The 22,118-nt window shown below is 43.5% G+C and overlaps 3 protein-coding genes across 5 annotated transcripts; 1 reads left to right on the forward strand and 2 right to left on the reverse strand.

The window, feature by feature from the left end:
- The first annotated feature begins 54 nt into the window (after window positions 1-54).
- dnajc21 (DnaJ heat shock protein family (Hsp40) member C21) lies at window positions 55-4,061 on the forward strand. The gene is made up of 12 exons (XM_086134985.1): window positions 55-462; window positions 537-630; window positions 965-1,088; window positions 1,185-1,319; window positions 1,840-2,144; window positions 2,234-2,391; window positions 2,604-2,694; window positions 2,816-2,977; window positions 3,072-3,117; window positions 3,235-3,398; window positions 3,472-3,559; window positions 3,683-4,061. The coding sequence occupies exons 1-12, from the start codon at window positions 366-368 to the stop codon at window positions 3,845-3,847; spliced, it is 1,629 nt and encodes a 542-aa protein (XP_085991111.1). The 5' UTR covers window positions 55-365; the 3' UTR covers window positions 3,848-4,061.
- A 1,029-nt stretch (window positions 4,062-5,090) lies between these two features.
- Window positions 5,091-11,903, reverse strand: agxt2 (alanine--glyoxylate aminotransferase 2). 2 transcript variants are annotated; one of them, XM_086135755.1, is made up of 14 exons: window positions 11,670-11,903; window positions 10,549-10,637; window positions 10,234-10,424; window positions 10,023-10,146; window positions 9,719-9,813; window positions 9,367-9,460; window positions 9,041-9,134; window positions 7,995-8,095; window positions 7,624-7,716; window positions 7,240-7,372; window positions 6,941-7,029; window positions 6,586-6,735; window positions 6,093-6,191; window positions 5,091-5,460 (listed from the first exon to the last, which is right to left on the reverse strand). In XM_086135755.1, the coding sequence occupies exons 1-14, from the start codon at window positions 11,731-11,733 to the stop codon at window positions 5,359-5,361; spliced, it is 1,518 nt and encodes a 505-aa protein (XP_085991881.1). In that variant the 5' UTR covers window positions 11,734-11,903; the 3' UTR covers window positions 5,091-5,358. The 2 variants fall into 2 exon arrangements, with proteins under 2 accessions (XP_085991881.1, XP_085991882.1); XM_086135756.1 differs by lacking the exon at window positions 11,670-11,903 and having other exon boundaries at window positions 10,500-10,638.
- A 323-nt stretch (window positions 11,904-12,226) lies between these two features.
- prlra (prolactin receptor a) lies at window positions 12,227-20,965 on the reverse strand. Of its 2 annotated transcripts, XM_086135510.1 has the most exons (10): window positions 20,440-20,558; window positions 18,420-18,616; window positions 16,550-16,632; window positions 16,305-16,440; window positions 15,706-15,875; window positions 15,357-15,523; window positions 14,864-15,005; window positions 14,611-14,707; window positions 14,469-14,538; window positions 12,227-13,842 (listed from the first exon to the last, which is right to left on the reverse strand). In XM_086135510.1, exons 3-10 carry the CDS (start codon window positions 16,608-16,610, stop codon window positions 13,030-13,032), a joined length of 1,656 nt encoding a protein of 551 aa, XP_085991636.1. In that variant the 5' UTR covers window positions 16,611-16,632; window positions 18,420-18,616; window positions 20,440-20,558; the 3' UTR covers window positions 12,227-13,029. The 2 variants fall into 2 exon arrangements, with proteins under 2 accessions (XP_085991636.1, XP_085991634.1); XM_086135508.1 differs by lacking the exon at window positions 18,420-18,616 and having other exon boundaries at window positions 20,440-20,965.
- Between the last annotated feature and the right edge of the window lie 1,153 nt (window positions 20,966-22,118).

Genomic DNA, 22,118 nt, shown 5'->3' on the forward strand with positions numbered 1-22,118 from the left:
GTTGATAATTCAGCCTTGCGCCAAAGGAGGCAGCAACGAATTTTCATCGTGCGGAAAAGTGAGCCGAGAAAGAGATATTCTCGTGTGAGAAAGCTGCACAAATGAAAGACTTGCCAGTTGCCGTGTTCCTGATCAAACTGTCTTGTTTTCAGTGATCGGATGGAAAACGTGTCAAAATGTACACAACGTGGATCTTGTTTGGAGTCTGAGACTTGCAAAAGTTAAATACTTCCTCCTAAAAGTCGGGACTATTTGACGTTGGCCGACACTCGAACCGGTACTCGGCGTGCTGCTACAAGCTAAATGTTAATGAAGGTACAAGGTGAACGGGAGTGTACATTTAGTCCGTTAATATAAGAACAACAATGAAGTGCCATTACGAAATCCTGGGAGTCAAACGGGACGCGGACGACGACGATTTGAAGAAAGCCTATCGTAAATTAGCCCTGAAATGGCATCCTGGTAAGTGACAGACTGCTCACAAAACGTCAATTCTTACTTTAAATAGTCCTAATTATTGTCATCAAAAATTTCAGATAAGAACTTGGATAAAGCCGAGGAAGCAGCCGAGCACTTCAAGCTGATTCAGGCAGCCTATGATGTTCTGAGTGATCCGCAGGAGCGAGCATGGTAACTACTGCATTGTTCATTGATTGCAATCATCGTACCGTAGCAACATCAAAATTATAACATATTTGTGCGGAAAAAAACTCAATGTCATAAGTTTAAAGCTATCTGATGAAAGACAGCAGTACGTACGGCGATAATTGACAGTGTCTTTTTCAACAAATCCTAAGCTGTTAAGTGCTGATGGCTTCACATTTGACTGAATGATACATGTAACAAACCTCCACAATGTGTTCCATGTAGTCCACTTGGTCTGTTTTACACCCCACATCATTTTCCTTCAAGGAGAAATCAGTGTGAGTTCTTATGGGAATGTCACACAAGTGCTGTTTGTCAGGTACGACAATCACAGGGAGGCTCTGCTGAAAGGTGGCCTCAGCGGCGACTACGAGGACGACAGTATCGATCTGCTGCAGTTCTTTACTGTCACCTGTTACTCAGGCTATGGGGACGACGACAAGGTTGGTGATGCTAAACGGGGGGAAAAAAGATAAAACTGGCCCCTTGAAAACCTGACAGCTGATAAAATGTGGTGTTCTTGTTATTCTCCTCTTTAGGGCTTCTACGCAGTCTACAGAAATCTCTTTGAGTCTATCGTCAAGGAGGAGATGGAGCATGGAAAAGTGGAAGATGATGAGGAGGAGGAGGAGGAGTTTCCGCCCTTTGGGGATTCTCGGAGCGACTACGATACAGTAAGTAGGTACTTTCGTGCAATTGGAGGCCAGGTGATAACACGCTGCGCTCGCCAGTGACCATTTATCTTTTTTTTTTTTATGCCATTTTGTGTCAAATTATATGGCAAGTGATTTTCACTTTGCCTGGCATATTATAGATGGATGCCTGTTTCCTAGAAAGGCGGAAAATGGAAAATTCCCAACTTTTACAGACATTGTAATAAGGGCACTCTATTTCATTGTTGTTGTTTTGTGGGTGAAGGGGTTGAAAACTAAATATTCCAAATACAAGGAAGTCCTTGACTTGTAATTGGACCACAAGCACTATCGAAAACGGTTGGATGGAAAAATGATTATTATTATTTTTTAAATGTCATCATTCATTTTCTAATAAAAATAAGAACGTCAGAATTTTTTTTTTTGATAAAGCACTTATAATATATGTCCAATAAAAATGGAAATAAATTTAAATGAAATCTCCTGGTATTCCCGCAAAAATTGGAATAAAAATAAATCTTCTGGTATTCCCGCCTGCCAGGTGGTCCACATCTTCTACGGTTACTGGCAGAGCTTCTGCACGTGTAAGAACTTTGCCTGGAAGGAGGAGTACGACACTCGGCAAGCGTCCAACCGTTGGGAGAAACGCGCTATGGAGAAGGAGAACAAGAAGACCCGGGACAAGGCACGCAAGGAGCGCAACGAGCTGGTGCGCCAGCTGGTGGCCTTCATACGCAAACGCGATCGCCGCGTGCAGGCGCACCGCAAGGAGGTGGAGGAGCGTAACGCAGAGAAGAGCAAGAAGGTGCAGGAGCTCAGGCGCAAGCAGAAGCTCAGTCAGGCCAAGTAAATGTTACTCATGGCAGCGCGAGGACCGGCGCTATTAAGGAAGTGAATGGAGACCTCGTTAACCTTCATGTCACACGTGTTCCAAGGCTGGCGGAGGAGTACAAGGAGCAGAGCTGGGCGGCCATGTCGGAGCTGGAGAAGGAGCTGCAGCAAATGGAGGCTCAGTACGAGGAGGAGTTTGGAGATGCGTCCGAAAGCGAAGACGATGAGCTGGAAACACAGAAGCCCGTCGAGCAACCATTAGGTGTGTTGAGAGAAACACGCAAACATCAATTTTTGTGCTCAGGTCAAGGCACTATGATAAAAGAATTGCTTTGCCTGCATTTGTGACTTCTTGGTGCCAACTGCTTCTTTGCGGAGAGCGTTAATTACTCGTACGTTTTCGCCATTTGCGGCAGGATTCGGTCCATAAGGTATTCGGTAATGACTTGTGTGGGCACGCATTTCATTGAACAGGTCCAGATGGAGACGCAGACGACATCAACTTTGATTACTATGATGACCTCTACTGTCCGGCCTGCGACAAATCCTTCAAATCAGACAAAGCGTGAGTCTCCTCTTTCTGACCAGAACGAGTTATTCGTGATGCCTTCCTTCATCAGCTAAATGCTATGCTGCCCAACATGAAGATTGCATTCCATTCATTTTCCAATGTCTACCTTTTCAAGTATGAGCAACCACGAGAAGTCTCGGAAACACAGAGAGATGGTCGCGTTGCTACGGCAACAACTTCAAGATGATGACTCACTTGCTCTGGCCCTGGACACTGAGCAGAACAAACACATGACAGACCAAGATGAGGAAGGAGAGGAAGATCAATCAAGACTGAAGTGGGTCTTTGTGAGACACGTGAACGCCGCCACAGTTGTTTTATTTATTTCACATTTTAACCACATTCTCTATACTGTACTACAATTGACACAGACTTTCCAAGAAGCAGAAGAAGAAAAGGCAGCAGAAAGCAGCCAATGTGAGTTACATCCTACACACAAGGACATTTAGTAACTTTTTCTTTTGCTCATTTTCAAGGCAATGTTGAATGAATATCTGAATATTCTATAATTCTTGTCCCCGGCCTCTCATGTAGAGCACTACAGCGGAGGATCAGACTTCACCTACAGATGTTGGGAACTGTTCTGAAGACTCTCCCGAAAATCTCCACGAAGAAGTTCCAGGAGATGCTCCCGAGGTGTCATCGAGCCCCACGGAAACCGAGAAGGAAGATCAGCTTCCTCTCCCTGAGCCCAAGAGGTGAGCCTTTTCATTTGCTCTTTTCTCCCTTGAGATAACAAGTTGTCTTGAACAATGCGTATGTTTTGGCCAGCTCCATGAAGCCCAAAGTCAAAAAGGCAGACGGTAAAGACAAACCAAAGAATGTCAAGGCACATTCAGGAGGAGAGCAGTTTCCTGAGGTTGGTACAGAAATACAGTCGCGTGATGCAGTTTGACTCCGGTCTTGTGGGTGGTGGTAACGCAATTATAAGTCGTATGCGAACTTCCGTTGTCTCTGGGATTTTTTTTCCCCCCCCTCTCAGAAGCCCATCAAGCTGAGCTGCGCGACATGTAATGGTGAGTTCTCCACCAGGAACAAACTCTTCGACCACCTCAAATCCAGCGGCCACGCCACTGCGCTCTCGTCCAATCCCGCTCCGACCGTCTCCGCCAGTCGAAGCAAGAAAGACAAACGAAAGAACAGATGACAACACTTTGGGTGGACTCAAATGGAATTGGACTGCCTTAAGTGAGGCAAGGAAGCCGTCCCACCACTTGCCGGGCGGAACTAGTGACCTTTTGTGCAAAGTAGCCATTCCTTAGGAAACTTTGGTGGACATCATCATGTCATACATTCTTCCTCTTTTTTGTCATCTGACTGCTCCCCCCGCCCTCCAATTACAATAAATAGTTTTTACAAGTCGTCTTTCTACATATTTATACAAACTGACACTTTGCCAGCACATTTGTAAGCACTTTTGCTTTACAAAAAAAAAAAAAAAGGAGGGGGGGTATAAGTTCAGTTCAACTTGGTCTTCAAGGTCCTCTACGAGTACTTGCCGTATGTACTTCATGTGTTGGTTTTCGGGTAACAAAAGCCGCTCTGCCAAATGGCCTCATTAGCCATTGCAGCTCCCATCGTCACACGTACTTAGCTGCAAGTGAAGGAAGCTTGAGTGCAGAAGAGCTTTTGATAAAAAGAAAAATGCAACCCAAAAAAGAAATTGCCTGTCTGCGCTATTTCTTTTCGAGCCCAGGGTTCTTGCATTTGCCTGAAATTACTTACGAGTTGCTCAGCTTCTTTTTTCGGTGTGACTGAAATCAGCCAATCAGAGATTGTGTGAGATGGAATCCCAACTGATTGTTACTTGCAATCACTCGGAGTAACAAACCGAAACTACTGTACTATCCTGCTGCCACGATCACCACTTTTCTTGCTGATGTGCTTCAAAATCAATTTGTGCCACACAGCGTTGGATTGCAAACAACAAAATATCCCTCAGACAGTATTCACAGTTGATTTTTTTTTTTTGTGACTGCACATTAAAACCAATACATACTTAAATCAAGCTTTTATGAATTGTTAAGCATTCACGGAAATGCACAGCCATAGAAAGGCCAAAAAGCGTGCTAAGAATTTTGTAAAAGTAGCCCAAAAAAACCCAACAACTTTGCTACTCTGTATTGTCAACTCATCATAAATGTTTGTTTTGGGGCATCCCGTCTTCCAGTTGTCCCAATCTTTAGCGGACTTTCGAACATCTCGTCTACTGTCGTCGCTGACTGTAATGTGACAACCCCTCAATAAGGAGACAAGTCTTCAAACTGTACATCTACACAGGTCTGATATGAAAACAAGCTGCTGGTGGATGAGAAGAACGGTGACCCTCACGAGCTTTGGGTGAGGGTGATTCCAATCAATGCTAGCTCGTCTTGAAGTGTTCGACAATATTACACGGCACCAATTTTTTATTGCATTTACATTTAGTAACAAAGTCATTTTAGTAACAAAGTCATCACAAATTGCTATGAAATCATGTGCAGGTAATTGACAAGATTTGTTGTCAGCTATACGTCATGGTTAATGTGTTTTTGCCTGAGCAACCGCAGCTTGAAGAATTGTTGTCATGGTGATGCAAAAAAAAAACCCAGATGAGGTTTTAAAGTGAAGACTGGAAGAAAGTCGACAATGATAATTGCACTTTGTTCTTGACTGGGCTCATCTTTTCTCCATGAAGCGCTGGATGGACTTGTTAAAAACGGACAAGAAGAAGGCTGCGTCTGCCATCGTGATGCACATGGGAGGTTTGATGCGGAAGGTCTGCGGTGAGCAAAAATAACTCGGCAAATCACACACCGTGACATTGAAACAAACAATTACACTGGTCAAAATAAAAATAAATCTGAGACGCAAGTATGTATATATTCGATACATTTTCTGTGCTGATTCTGAATCTCGCACACCAGGTTTTCATACTACTAATAAAAACAATGTGTAATATATTGTATTTAGTAATAACTGCAAATTAAAGGTTCGATTCAGCAACAGGTGGAATTTCTTTTACCTGAAAAGTCCTAGCTGTAAATAACACATGGTAAAATCCATATTGTGCAAGCTTTTACATCAAAAGTATGTTTAGGGACACATAAAGCCATCTCTGATTGAAATTGACATGATAAAGAGTTTGACGCTCTCAATGTTATTGCTTTGCATTCGACTAGCGACTGGAAGTTAGCACGGCGCTGCACACCAAATGCGGAAATGCTGCGTGTATCGAGTCCTTTCATCAAAATGCCAATTATTACGGAAATAAAACCATTTTCACATTCATTTTCTGATTGGATTAATTCAAAAATCCTTAATACAAATTTTTGCAAACATATGAAACACTTATTGGGATTTATTTATAATTTAGACTCAATTCAAGTCCAAAATGCGAAAGGTGACAGTACCTGTCCATAAAGTCCTCCCTTCCCGACGAGGATGCCCATGTCTTTGATGTCCTCAAAGATGGCGGACATGTCCTCAGGTGGAAGCGGCACTCTGCTGGCCTGGGGACATGACACAAGCGGGTGAACATTACAGTGGAGCTCTGTGATGGGCTCACGGCCGAAATGTGTGGGGTGGTCACCACGGTAACGCACGATGGAGCTATAGTCCATCAAGGCACTTAGCAGCTGCCTGCTAAAATGATTGCTTCTGCAAAAGGATTGAGCTTAATGGGTGGGTAAACATGAAACATGGACCACTAAACAATAATACAGCAAAGTAACATCCAGAACAATATTGCAGAGTCACCTTCGTAAAAGCAGAAGTAAAGAAAAAAAAAGGGGGGGGGGGGGGAATTATAGATTTAGCATCAAAATGGGTGCTGTCTCGCTTCTTTTATGGCTCCAACACCACTCCAAAATGCAGAAAAGGTTGCAAAACGAACAGGACTGCTACCTTGTCTCGGACCATTTCCACGCCGATTTGCAGTCCCTTGCCACGGACGTCCCCGATGATGTCATACTTGTCTCTGAGCTTGGCGAGTTCCATCATCAGGTAGGTGCCCACCTCCAGACTGTTCTGCTGCAGTCCTTCTTCTTTGATGGTCTGGACAAGCGAGTGGTCACATCACGTTAGATTGTGTTCACTGTAAAATATGTTTGTTTTTGCGGTGTTAGGGAGGAGACTATCGTGCACGTTATATCATTGCACATTTAATAAATACAGTATAAAAGAACAATTTCAACCTGGCCCAGCTTCCTGAAATTGCTTGATTCTCATGCTTGAGTTACAAGGAATAGAATATTCTTACGTCAATGACAGATGAGGCGATGGAACAAGCCAATGGGTTTCCTCCAAAGGTGTTGAAATGAACGCCCTGTGCAAACGTGTCTGCGATTTCTATAAAAAAAAGTCATAACAGGACAACAGTTACACAAGGGGGAAAAAAAAATTGTCGAGAGAACATAATTTCTGTCGAAATTTGGTGTAAATGCTCAGGAGCTGAGCTGAATTGAACGGAAGCGAGTGCAGTGCGAAAAGGGGCTTTAGTCTTTACTGTGCATCGGCGAAACGAACACTGTTAAAAGTCGGCATGTGGCGTCATCTCACCCCGTGTTGTAACCACCGCTCCCATTGGGAAGCCGTTCCCGATGCCCTTTGCCAGGGTCACGATATCAGGAAGGACGTCGTGACCTTGAAATCCCCAGAAGTGGCTCCCCGTTCGGCCAAATCCCGTCTGTACCTATAAGCGCATTATTGCTACACTTGATCTCAATAAATGCCGCAATGTGTCGTGAAAATTGCCTGCGATAAGACCGTTAGGGCTGAGACTCGTTTTTCGAGCATGACCTTTTTTCTTAAGATACTCTTTGGGACATTGGTTCAATTAAAAAAAAACAACTGACATATACACAATATTTTGTGCTTATGAAAATGGCCTTTTTGTCATACATAAAAAAACTCATAAGTTGCGCTAACAATGTAGCTTCAAACCTCATCAGCGATGCAGAGGCCGCCTCGCTCTCTCACAAGTTTGTACGCCTCCTTCAGGAAGTGTTTTGGGTATTGCACGGCGCCACCAACCCCCTGCCAAAAAAATTAAAAAAAACAGCAGTCAGTGCTTTAGTTTAATTCGTTTCTTTAAATAAGTTTTCAATCCTCCAACTGCTGCTGGTTTCTTTTGTGTGTGTTTGTCATGTTTAGGTACAGGTACATGGCCATCTAACTTCCTGTTTCTGTTCAAGGTCTAGAGCTGTTCTTGACTTTGTGACTTCCGGTTCCAGTCCAGGGGCAGTGCTTGTTGACTTAAATATTACAAGATATCAATTGACTAATTTGTGTGTGTGTGCGCGTAAAAGGAACACCTGAATAGGCTCAGCAAAGAAAGCAGCAATTCGACTCGGGACGCTGGTGAGAAACGTCTCTTTGAGTTGTTCAATGTAGTGTTCATTTGCCACGCAGGAGCCTGTGGAACACAAGCAAAACGTCAAGGTATGTCATTCTCCCGTTTCTGAAAATGAGGTAAATGATTGACAGTGGGAGATGATTGACAGAAGGAGACCTTGAGCGTCTCTTGTGTTGTCCAATTGCGGTGGTAAAAATGACCTTTACGCAGATTGCGAGACGGGTTTTGAATTGAACAAATTGACATTCAGCAATAATCAGGGTTGCCACTCTTTCCTTGAAATTATTTTCCAGGACTTTTTTCCATCTGCTACAGTACGAGTCAAGTTATCACAACATACACAAATAAATTCCATCCCCAGGCCAAAAGTGACGGCACGCCCGCTTACAGCTCCCTGTCACTCAACAGAGGAGCCAGAGAGGGGGCGAAAAACCTCACACTCGATATACAGAGCGATAGCAACACGCTTGAGCTGAAAGTTGCTAGTTTTGGCACTTCTTTGGGGAAAATAAACCTTCCCTTGGGTCAGTACAGTACTCTATATCTAGCAACAAAGTCACATGGAAACATTGGGCGGCCCAAGTGTTGTAGGGGAATAAGCAATTTGATTGGTTGGTAGCGTCACATGGGGGCGCTGTGCTGGCTAAAAGCAGAAAAGCTCTACAGCTCAATGTTGCCCATTGACGGCAACTGAAAACAAACAATACATGTCTGTTTAACCTGTTTGTACTTATCCAAAAGGCAGGAGAAGCAGAGGGAAAAACAATTCTGCAGGACAACTCCAGCTTTTCCAGGACATTTCACTTCTGTTTCTTGTTTTCTATGCGTCTTCCAAGACTAGAAAAATGGGTCGGTTATTTTCCAGGTTTTCCAGGACATATGGGAACTCTTATAATGCAGTGGTTTGAAAACAATATAAATGTTACTCAGTATGCTTGATTGAAGAGGATATATTGCTCATTTAAGCTTGAATTAAAAGCAGTGTAGTGTGAGCGTCATGTCTACCTTGGGCACAGTTACATTTTCTGGTGGTCTGCACAGGAGAGTCCCTGCAGTGGCTTCCCCCCCAGGGACCTCTGAACACATCAGGACACATGGTCTATTTGGTTTTTAGGGCAGAAAGCAAATCAGCAGGGTCCACAGCGTGCACTGTACACAGTCACATGTGAGTTAAGGAGTCATGAAATCGAATAAAGCAATGTGCGCCTTTACACACATCTAAGTATTAGAACCACACAGAAAACTCCCTCATAAATGTCAATCAAATTGTAGAAGAAAAATAACGTATTGTTTTCATATCGTGGTGTTGAAAGGAAGTTAGTCGTACGTACGTTTGTGCAGCCTAAGCCAATGGCGACAGGGTATTTGTAAGCTTGTTGTGCAGTCAGACCCATGGTCTGCGGGCTACCTCCGTGGTACGACCCCCTGCAAGTGAAAATGTCATTCAAAATTCACGACAAGGTTGTTCAACATTTGATGCGCCTTGAATGCCCCTTTGAATCCCTAAAACGAATGTGTTTTTTTTTACATCAGCATGAAATTCGCAACCCAAGGAAAATGAAAAATAGTAAAAATATTGAAAACCTTATCACGCATTGGAAAATTGTTCCACTCAAGGACCACCTCCTTAGGTTCATACGCACAATCTATGAAGATATTAAAATCCAACAAGAGGGCAGATACCTGAAAGTGATGATGTCAAAGTTGCGAGTGTAGAGTCGGGCCATACACATGGCCAGGTCATTGGCCTCTGAGCCGCTATTGGTTAGGTAGATTACCTGCAGGGTGAAATGTAGCTCATCACCAGAGATTATAGTCATTGGCTCGTGAGTGACAATATGTCACTGCTTTGTGAGCTTGACTGTATCAAAATTTGCGTACATGTTTGAGTTTGTTTACGCTTCGCGATGGTCTGTACTTAACTGAAAGCCATTCTGGTTGTTTTTCTGATTCGACATTTCTCTCCAAAGAAAAGTCTTTGCAGTACCTTGAGAGGATCAGGCAAGTTGGACGCGAGCTTTTCGCAGTACTCGTGGATGGGAGGATAAACATAGATGTTGGTGGTGTGGACCAGAGTCCTCAGCTGCCGCTCTGCGGCCGCCGTCACTTTTCTGCGCCCGCCACAAGTCAGCCGGTTTAACCGTCAAACAAAAAACAGCAAAAGTGTGGAGCGGAAAAAATAAATAAATTCATCTTACGGGTGGCAGTGGCCCACGCTGACGGTGGCCACGCCGGCAAAGAGATCCAGATAGCGCTTCCCATCTACGTCCCATAGCCACTGCATGTGACCCTGATGGATGTAGACCGGCTTCTTATAGTAGGTCACCTTCATGGTCATGGGATGGCAGTTTGTCCGACGGATCTCCATCATACGCTCTTTGGACATCCCCTGAATTTTCCCCAATGAAATGCCATAATTACATTTGGCTGGCCAAGGGTTCACCATGAACCCACAACCTCTCACCCAAAGTGAGTTGAGATGGGCTCCGTGCTAGCAGACTGCTTGTTGTCACCTTGTATTCTTGTGGTGTGAAGCTGCATGGAGGCATCTCTAACAGGTCTGCAGGAGCGGTTTTCAAGGCAGATTTCGGACACAACAGCCCTGCGGACAAACGGAGGTCATTGACGTTGTTCATTCAAAATGCATTGGAAGTGATACCATTTGATCTCCCTGTGTCTGTGTGGGTACCTCTCTGGGTACTCCGGTTTCCTTGGCAGGTTAATGGAATAATCTAAATTGTCCCTAGGTGTGATTCTGAGCGCGAATGGGTGCTTGTCTATGTGTGCCCTGCGATTGGCTGGCAACCGGTTCAGGGTGTACCGCCACCTACTGCCCAAAGACAGCTGGGATAGGCTTCAGTGACCATTGTTGAGGATAAGAAATGGATGGATGGATGGATGGATGGATGGAGTATTCCAATTTGCTCCAGACAAAGTTCCAACATTAACTACTAAGTTATTCAATAAACCTTTTAGACAAGAGGAAATACTGTATATACGGTTTACAGTGTGTTTTTAATTTTCGTGACCAACAGTATGCAATGGTTCACCTGTCCAGTTATACAGTAACTATGGTTACTTGATTGCCTAACTCTGGTTTTAAAGGTTTATATATTCAAACAAGGACATGAACATTCGTCCCTGATTAGAGTTGCGCACAGGTGGACAGCACCGTATGCTGGATGGAGTGGTGGGAAGTAACAAATAACAACTGCTTTGAAACTGCACACAAGTAGAATTTCCAGGCTCTACTTGCATATGTATTTTTATGATGTCTTTTCACTGATGACACGTCACCAAAACATTTTTTTTCCCTACCTCAGTGAATGACAAAATGATGATCTGGCCCTCCAACATGGCAGACAAGCAAATACTGATACTGTGATCGAAAACTATCTATTGTATGAACAAATGTGCTGAGTCACAGCTTGTAATTCGTTCTGTATTAAAACAGGCTTGGTAGTTAAACAGCTAAATGAAATCTTGTTGGGTTTCTACTACAAATATGTTGTTCAGCAGCTTCTCAGACAAATATAAAGTTTAATAGGTGCACTCAGTTCAGTGGTTGCGCAAATAATCTAAACTCAAATAAGAATTAAAGAAAAAAACAAGCTCGCCATAGCAATTAACTCACCTCTTGCTGTGTGGAATTTAATCATGCGGCTCAATGGCACATGATGACGCAAAGCCGTGAGCATTTTTTCACAGCGCCTGAGTTCAACGAGTTTCGGATGAGCGTCACAAATCGTCTCTGGACAGTCTACCAGTTCTTCAAGAGAGTAAAAGTTTTGTAGGGGTGTTGTGGTAGGCAGAAGCTGAACGGACCTCGGCCATTGACCCGCGGAAGGAGGATGGCAGCAAGTGCCCCGTCTCGACCAATTAGGGTTCGTTGCGTCATCAGGAAAGAAGTCCAATTACTTCATGCAAACAGGTTCTTTTCTACGGAAGAGCATTGGGGCCAATAGAAATAAATAAAACAAGTTTTTGCAAAACACTCACTTTCGCTCATGAGGTGAAACTGCTGACTTGAAAATCAGCATTCTCACATGAAAGCAGAATAACGCCACGGCTCAATGTTGCCCGTTGAAGGGAGCTGAAAACAGACTGCACGTACTTTACATTTAACCCGTTTGCGTTCACCCGCAAGGTAGGGAGAAGCTGACGGAGGAAGAACTTTCCAGAACGAATGAAGCTTTTCCAGGATATTTTACTTTTTGTCATTTTCCATGTCTTTGTCATGAATTGAAAATTGGTCAATCATTTTTCAGGACACATGGGAACCCTGAAATATCAAAATAAACTTTACATTGTGACATACACGTTACTTCTGTACAAAAATAATCTACCCATGGAAAAACTGAGCAAGACATTTCTTCAAACACATTTCTTTGAACACATAATTTTACTGACAGTCCTCGGTATACAAAACTGCTTCATTCCTACTGTGGCCACATACATCAAATTTGTACGCTTCCCGATAAATGTTTGTTCGATGGTTATCAATGTTTTTTTTTTCCTTTCCGCATCACAAAATACACAAATAAAACTAAGAAAAAGCCTTGGAGGTTCCACTATGCAAAAGGATTCATGAACATGCCATGACACACAACCTCGAAAATGATTCCATCATTTTTTGCAACAATTTTATTGCAACAAATTCCTCATGTGACCTTTGTAAAGTCTTTGAGAAAGAAAAAAAATCTGAATGTTATGGAGAAAAAGTCATAATGGTACATAAAGTCTTAACATGGAGAAAAAATACATTTTTGTTAAAAAGTTTAAAAAAAAAGACCATTTTGTAAAAGAGTTATGATACTCTAAAATATATACAGTATATACAATATATATTTTTTTTGTGTATTAAAAATTGTGGGTCTCAAGTACCGGTACATGGAAAAAGGGGTTCACAACATTCCCATCAATCCCATCCCGTTGAAGATGATAAAAATAACAATTACGAGATGACCTTGAATTCCCATCGCCGAAAAGGACGCTCAGTACGTTGTCATTGGGAAAACAGCAGCTGCGTCGACGTAGCCACCCGTTGCCGTGGTGGAGTTCATACAGGTGGCGCTCTTCTGGCTCATATTGCCAAAACTTGTTCCAGCCTCGCGCCCATCTGCCGTTCCCTCTGACACTTTCTGGAGCAGTAGCAGAGTGTCGTCGCTGCCCACCTGCTTCACCTGGCTGTAGTCCCGCTCCTGTAAGGAGTGCGGCGGGGTGCAGCCCTCCCTGCTGCCCCATGGCTGCAGGATGACCATGTCGTCATTCACAACCGCCTGCACGCCCACGTACTCCACGGGCCAGTGAGCGGGTGACACTTTGTGACCGGACACGGCGATATCGATGTCGCTGCGGGCCTTGATTTGCTTGCACACTTGCCCCTCCGAGGGCTCCAGAACTTGAGAGAGGCCATCTGAGAGGCTGCGCTGAGGCCGGTCCGGCAGGCCGGGAAACACAGAAGGCCACGTCCTACCTCCCGTGTCTTCTCGAGCATCTTCCCAGTCTTCCCGTTCGACCCGCTCCTCTGCGCTGTCTTCGTGCTCTTTGGGCCGGCCGCACTTCTCAATCAGCAGTGTGCGACTGTCGCAGCTACCCCGGCCCGAGTCGCTGTCAGACGTCGAGCTCTCCAACTTGAAGCTGCCGCCACCGAGGTCCTTGCTCACCCCCAACATGGTCTCCCTTTCTTCCGGGATGTAAACCTCCAGTAACTCTAGCAGCAGGTCCTCGCTGTTGGACAACGACGACCACGACATGGGAAAGTCTGACACCACTAGCGCGTTGAAGATGTCTTCGGATTTTCCTTTCTGCATGGGAAGAATCAATTCTCCGTTATGCAAAAGCTGGCAATTTTCACCTTTTTCACCCCTTGTCCCTTTTTCACATAACTGGCGTTGACCAGATATCGGGGTACACTAAAAGGCACTGACAATGGGTGGACAAAGTGGACACAGAGGCGGCAGTGATGGCAGTTGCGGGGAGATGTCGGGTGGGGGCGGGGGGGGGGGGGTGGTGGTTACCTACGAATAAAGTCACTGTCCGCAAAAGAAAACAATTCTCCAGCTTTGTTCCACGTCGACACGGAATGGGGGAGAAAGTCGACTGCAATTTTAAGGCTTTCGCGTTAAGTCATTAAAAGTATTCACAAAAGCACTTTAACACTGCATGTATAAAAGCTGCCGTTGTTCTGCCCTCATTTTGCTTTTTTAATATATACTGTACATATATATTTTTTTACCAAAGCGTCTGTGTGTGTCTCAGGTGGGTGGTATTGGAGTGGTCGGGGGGGTTGTCGACCCAAGTCATATCTACGCTCACTGTGTAGAAGGTAAAGGCAGGTCAAGTATTCTGCTATGGCCCTGATGTATACCTGTAGATGTTGTAGGATCTCTGTGTAACGTGCATTGTGTTGAAAGAGAAAAGCGGCTGTTACCTTTAGTAGCTGCTCATCGAATCCTTTTATTTTAGGACCAGGGACCGGTGGTAGGAGGCAGTGTTTCAAGCTTCAAAAATAAAGAGAGAAACATCAGAATCACAACAATGGATGGATGTTTTGGGGTTTTTTTTCCTTTTACCTGCCATGGTTCATGTGCAGCAACCACGTGATGATGAGGAAGATGAAGGCACAAACAGCAGTGGTGACAATCCACGCTGACTTTTCCTGATGGAAATCTGGATGTACAATTCAAAAGAAAACTCCTGTCTCTCACTGATTTGTTGCCTTTTTTGGACTCTACACTATATTGTACATGAAATCCAGGTTACAAAAAAAAAGAAGAAAAAATCTATATGATTGCCGCAGTGGTACGTGTGTATGTGATATCTTACATTCAGGAAAACGGATTTGCGACGGCGAGCTCCAGTCGCTCCAAAAGCCGTGGTCGGGTTTGCAGCGCACCTGCGCAAGGTACAAGCTGCCGGAGCGCAGGCTGAAAATGTTGAACAGCTTCTGCTGGCCAGCCACGTGAGTCTGAACACACGCAACACAGCTTTTTAAAATGCATTCAGATTAGATTCAAAACGAAACTTGTCATTTTTGCATCATCCCGCGAACATCCAAATCAAAACAATACCTCCACCCCTATTTGTGCTTTTTGCGCTTGGCGCCGGTAAAGATCCGAGATAAAAGCACATACAACACAAAGCAGGGATTTTATACAGTGTCCTAATCCGAGGGACCAGCTGGCATTCGGACTGACACGTTGGAGCTCAGGTTTCACGCATTGGCCGCTGCCTTGGAAACTCCCCTCGGAACGGTCGACTCCACGCCAATCGACGCCACAGGTTGCAATAACGTGGACAAAAGGTTCCCTGTATGTACCTCCCATTCGTTTTCCGCCTCCGACCGGATGCGAAGCTCGTAGATGAGTGTGATCCAGCCGGAGCGAGTGTCGGCCTTGCGGGGCGGCGCCCACGCCACTCGCAGGAAGGGCCAGCCTTTGTCCTCCATGACGCTCAGCGACACGTTCTCCGGAGGGTTGGGCTGCACTGCAGAGGAATAGAACACCCACCCCGAAATGTACGGCATCAAAACATGTCCAGGGTGTACGCTCCGGGTGGCGCGTTTTGTTGTTTCAATTCGTCATAGTCAACGATAATGTCGGCGATTGAGAAGATTGGGCCTAAAGACCCATTTGAGGTTAAGCGGCCCCAAGGACACGACTCCTTACCGATATAGACCACGTCGACATCCACGGGGTCGGAGAAGGTGCTGCCCAGTCGGTTGGTGGCCACCACGGTGATGTTGTAGTTAACCCAGATGGACGTGTTGTTCTTGTTGAAGAAGCACGAGTTCTCCCCGCCCGTGAAGTAGTCGGGACACTCGTACATGATTTCGGAGCTGGAGACAGGAGGAGTGGGTGGGAAGGGAGCACCGGGTAACCGATTAATGATGACTGATTACAAGTATGGGGCCTGGGGGGTAAATGCTGCAGTCCCTGAAAATGAACAAATAAGCACATATAATAAGGGGCTCAAGATTCAGTTGCTGGAGGAAAACATCCAGTATGTGCAAATTGCCCAAAGCCATTGAAAAGCACAAAGTAGTTGGTAAAGCACTAAAGAATCCATTTGCCTCAGAATAATAGCAGCGTCATTTCTGAAGTCCATTTATGTGCGATCTTTTATGTTGGTCGTTTAAAGCCAGAGTCAAAGGGTGGAAGGGGGGCTAATTGTTATCACATTATCTTCAGGCAGCAGACAACTCAATACTTTCCCCATTGACTTTATTGACTAGACAATAGGAAAAAATGGGAAGTACTGTACTGACTTTTCCTTGCGGTAGTACAGCGCGTACGTGGTTGGCAGTCCTCCATCAGAAGCAGGCTGCCACCAGCACGTGAAGGTTTCTTTCTCCGGAGAGCGACAGCTGGTCAGCGTGGGCTTCCCCGGCCGACTGAGATCACCTTAGAGTCCGACAGGGAGGACGTTTTAGAATCAGTGGCACCAACCAACGACATCTATTTTTCCTCATGGTCAAGTGTCTAACCAGGCGTCTTTGGTTATGGAATGTACCTTTAGTGTGTGGTGTGAGAACCAGCAGGAGCAGCCAGGTCAACCCCTGAACGTTTCTCATTGCGGCACGACACACGTGAGGGCTGCAGGAAGGGTGGATTAAGAGAAAAAAATGGTCATATTTTGAGAATAAAGATTTACTTTGCATAACGAAAAGCCTTAGGCAAGCCTTAGTAGTAATGCTTTACTGCCACCAACTGCCTGCCTGCATGTCTGCAATGCACTGGGCTGTCTGGCATCTCATCTCCAATGACTCCCTGTAAGATGCGCAAATTCACATAGTATATTTTTGGGGGGTCCTATCATTCATTATTGACTGAAAATCTTACATATTTTTCATTTTTGTGCTCTGGCCAAAGCAAAAAAAATTACTTTTCTGCCATACTTGGTGCCAAGAAGCTATGTTGACATAACATGAGGAGCTTCTCTTTGACAAAAGTTGTACTTTGCCACCATCTTGTTGCATGTACAGGCAATTTTTAACAAACTGAGCAGAATGTTATCCTTCCAATGAAACAGAGCAGAATGATCATCATATTCATCATATATGCTGTATTTCCCTCTTCGTCAGGGGTTACGCCAAGGATTAAAAATGAAAATAAATACAATCCTCTGGAGTCTGTCTACCTCTACCAGCTGGCACATGCGGTCTAAGCCATTGCATAAGCGGGCGGCAATCTCTTAGCATTGCTAGTACACAGCGTGACCCTTTTCATCTCTGAACCCGCCGAGAGGCTGACCCGTAAAATATCTCGCTAACTAGAAGAAGCACATCTGGCGACACGGCGGAACACGTGCCTAAACCCACTGAATGCCAACCATGTTTTGTGAAGCGGGTCGCAATCACAACACGGCCCTGCTTGTCTGATGCTATCATACCTGTTGAGCTCACCTAGAACACCGCTTAAACGCTCTTCCCTGGTGGTGTCTCGACAACGTCGCCATGATCTGGTAATTGGCATTAAGGTCACGCCACCGGATTAGCGTCCTGCTGTATATAGAGGTGCTTACGTAACGGGAGGGCCCGCACCCAATAAGCTGCTAAGAAGACAGGAGACTGCCATGAAACAGTCAACTGTGAAGCCTTTCAATGCTGTTCAGGGACGTGTTGCGCCGTGTTAAATGTAACGCCGCTACATAAGTGACCTAATTTTCACTCTGAAGTATATCCCGAGTGAAATCAGGGCTAATTGTAGGCTACCGTTAAATATACATTTCAAACTGGATTTGGATTTTTCTTGTGTGGTGGAATGGTACACTCAAGGTCAAGGTCAAGGTCATCTTTATTGTCAGATATGCTTACGTATGACATGCAGCATAGATGGACTCGCCTGAATTGTGTGCGTTCAGGATGGGATCGGTTCGCAGTCATGAGGGTGTTAATGTGGGTGTGAATGGTTGTTTGTCTCCATATGTGCCCTGAGACCTGACTGCCGACCAGTTCAGGGTGTAGTCCACCTTTCGTCCAAAGTCAGCTGGGATAGGCTCCAGCACCCTGCCGCCACCCTGTTCAGGATAAGCGCTGTTGAAAATGGATGGATGAATTTTTCATCTTTTGGATTTCAATGTCTTCAAGTTTACTGACGGAAACGTTGTTAAAACACTATGACGGACTGACCGACTGATGATTACAGTTCGGTTCGGACTGACAATGATGGACCCAGACCACAACACAAACATTCCAGCCACTATTTGCAATCAACAGCATATTGGCGTAATTGATTGAATGAAATCCTCTTTGCAACATTACTGCCCGTAAGTGTGCTGAAATGGACTTCCTTCGCCCTGCGCAATAAAAGACTCGTGTAACCACAGCTACAACTCAAGTGCTTCTATACATAGTTAAAAGGCAAGCATTTAGGTTTCTTACTTCCTTCCCTCCTGTTTTTTTTCTCCTCGAGAAGCTCGCTTTTAGACGGTTGTAGATTTGTGCATCGGCTTATAATCAATGAATGGGGAAGGCAGCTGAATGCCCCTTTCTTTGAGTCGCAGCCTTGTAAAGCCATAGCAGTACAAGCCCCCAAACAAGCACTATGGAGTGCAATGATCAGCAGCCCATAAGTCACACTAAAAGAAAAATTACAAAAATTATTATTGTCAGTCATGAACAAAGACAGTTCTAAGCCATCTTTGTATTACCGGTACATTTGGCCATTACCACTCAGTGAAAATTCATTTCAATTATAAAAGAAAGAGCAATATTTCCTCTAGAAAAAGAAGTTTTAATCATATGCGACATTTGTCCTCCTCCATAAAGGTGTAAACAGGCATTTACACCATTGAAGGTCCTGGGCAGATTCCATTCACATAGCAACACAAAGGAGCTGAAATCTGATTAGAAAAAATAAAAATGTAACACTGGTGCAAATTGGGCAGCTAAAACATCAAGGTCAAGGTCAAGCTATGAGAAGAAATAAATTCATGTAATTTTATGTCAGTTGTAAATAGAGGTCAATGCTTCTAATAGTGTTTAGGCCAGCCGAGAATGGCTTGAAGGCCCTGACCGCACGCCACTGATATGTAGATACACGAAGAAGACGTAACAGAGAAGTAATAAGAACTGCTCAGTAAGCTGCAGTAATTTGTTTTGTTTAGTTTTTTTTGCAGAGGATAAAGAATGGACGCCTGTGAGTATTGTTATATTGTCTCTCTACATTTGTTGCTGCACCACCTGTGTTCAAATATCCAACTTCTGCTTGTTTTAAAGTTCAACGCCACAAGAGTGCTTGTAACTCAAATTTATGTTTGCAAGTAAAGAAAAAAAGACATCGGCCATGAGACATCTCTTATCTTATCTTATAACTTGCAAGCTGTATCAATCATAAGTTAAAACTATAGTTTTTCTTGTAATGTAAGAAAAAATAAAATCACATGTATACGGTCCAAAAAAAAAGTTAAAACGCCAGATCGATACAGACAGGTACCGGTGATGGCATGTGAAAAAAAAAATGCAATGATGATGGTAAAATACAGCTAATTGAAAAACAAACTAAATAAATTAAATAGAATTTGATTAAACTAACATTCACACTTGCATGACAGTTGCCATTTGCCTGTACAAAAACCCAAGTTATGACTTATTAAACATTCTATGCTGTGCTATTGACAATGCTCTGCCTGCGGGACCTAACAATGACAAGCATGGCTCAAATGTACGCCATTTACTGAACGTATATCAAGCCCGTTGTAGTAACAATGAAAATGTTTTCTAAAGTAATCCATTATGGACTTGATCGGCTTGTTGCTATGACAGCCAAGACTGTCTCACCCTGAACCCGCTTGAAACAGACTCAAGCAAACGCCAGCGGACACGCAGATCACGTCCACGGAAATCCCATTACGGGATCTGTTGGAAGGCTTTCAAACATATTAAATGACAATTCAGCATTTACTAAAGATTATAATTCTCACTTTTGAGTGACACTGTTAGAGAACCATTTGTTTAACACAGTTTTTTTTCAATTAATAATATCCGTTAAATATTCTACTGCCTTTTGGGAGTTTATATTTGATGAACAATATTTTCTTTAAATATTTGATTCACTATATTTAATTTCAAATTCATATTTATATATATTTTTTAATATTCCTCTTGTGAGCTATTTTTTGCAATAATATTTCATTAATTATAGCTTTAAAAATATGTGTGCACTATATTTTACATATAGTTTATATTAAATAATGCATACATTAGTAATATATACATTTCTAAATGTATACATAAATATTTTTTTCAACTACACTCCAAAAAAAGCTTTACATTCACTTAACAATATTGCATTTCAGCGGACAGATGCATGCACCTTTGACAGCCGGGTAGCAGCCCATTCGTTAGTCCTGTAGAATATATTTAAAAGATGTAAATAAATCAAATTTTAAAATGAACTTACCAGTCAGTCAATGTCTCAGCATGTGTTTTTGTAAGCCGGTGATGGCACTCCACACAAAAGCAGATTGGTCCAACTAAATCTGACCGAAGGCGAGGCGGACATGAGGGGTAGAACCGCGCGGTTGGTTCAGCCCTTGGTGTGGGAGGAATCATCGCAACATCCGTTCACCTCCCAGTAAGGGAGGGGTGGGAAGGAGAGTGCCCTTGTCACAGCCAATACTCGGAGCTGAAAAACAACAATTTACAACAATTGTTTGTATAGTACAGTATAACACTGCTGCTGAATGGAAATAAGGCCACAACAAATAAATGACAATTGTTTTTGAAGTAGTCAAGTATACACTTCAAATAGACTTTTCTTTATCCCTCTAGGAAACAAATCAAAGGTGTTTGCCCTTGGTCGTGGTATCTGTAAAGCTGATGGGATATGGCGTGTGTGCGTGTGTATACGTGTATATATATATACTGTATATACCAAAACCAGCCCAAAAAAAAAAAAAACTACTCTAAGGGAGCTTTTCAACCACTGAGCGATGGCCTTGTGGCAATCGCTGTGGTTCAGCTATGGTTATAAGCAACAGTGTTATATAATAATGCCATCTGCTCTCCCCTCCGTCCATATAAAAGTAAATAGCAGGATGGATGCCACTGCAAAGCCCCACTGGTTTCCTGGATGGATGGATGGATGTCAATAGTTTCCATTCCATTTCCTCCCTGGGCCTGACATGTTTTGACAGGTTACTCGGCGTTAATTGTGTCACATTACAACAGTGTTAATAAATATTGTAAGACTACGCCTGGTGATTATTAGTTTTCGTTGAGGGAAAAGAAAGGGGTTGCGATGATCTTCATTTTCGCATGCTTTTCGTGATATATTTTTCAATAGTGATAGTTTTGCGCAGAACCTGCATATTAACTTCGTGGTGACATATTGACATCTAGCGGCCAAATTAGTAATTGAAAAGACAGCAGGGTCAACCACGGCAGTCCCATCATTTCATTCTTTTTTTACATGACACATTTTTCACATGTCGTCAGCCACACCTAAATAAATGTTCAATATTTTGTGAAAAGGACAAACCCCCCCCCCAAGTTTTTAGAAAAATGTTTTTTTTTCTTGTTTTCCAAAAATATCGAAAAATGACGTGCAAAGTTATGCTGTGTGGCCGAGGATATGTTTTTATAAAATGCACCGGATTGGTTGAGGGAAACGCGGCTTGTTTGTGGCCCTTTACGCACTGCCATAATTTTGTAGGTACAACACATTCAACGTGGAATTTACATTTAAAGAAATACAGCATATGCAAACCAATATTAGACAGTAAAATAATGTATGTATTTACATAAAATCTAGTAGGACAAAACAGCGAAAGATTAGATGACTACAATTTAACATTAAATGCAGTCACTACACCGTTCGAAAAACAGCATCCTCATAAGGCACAAACTTTATTGACAAAATGCAAACATAACGGAAGTGGGTGAGCCCACTCCACTTTTGACGAGATCCATTTAATTACTAATGATAAAACATGTCATATAAAGCAAGTATACGAAACGTGATGGACGTGTTTATTCTTATAGATATCCGCCGAGTTAGAAATCAAAACATGTAGACATGAATTGGCACGTGAGAATGTAACTGAACAAGCCAGGTAAACAAAGGTACTTCATGAAACG

The sequence above is a fragment of the Hippocampus guttulatus genome, chromosome 17, assembly GCF_054856545.1.
Source record: "Hippocampus guttulatus isolate MCC_2025c chromosome 17, RoL_Hgut_1.0, whole genome shotgun sequence".
Classification (NCBI taxonomy): Eukaryota; Metazoa; Chordata; class Actinopteri; order Syngnathiformes; family Syngnathidae; genus Hippocampus; species Hippocampus guttulatus.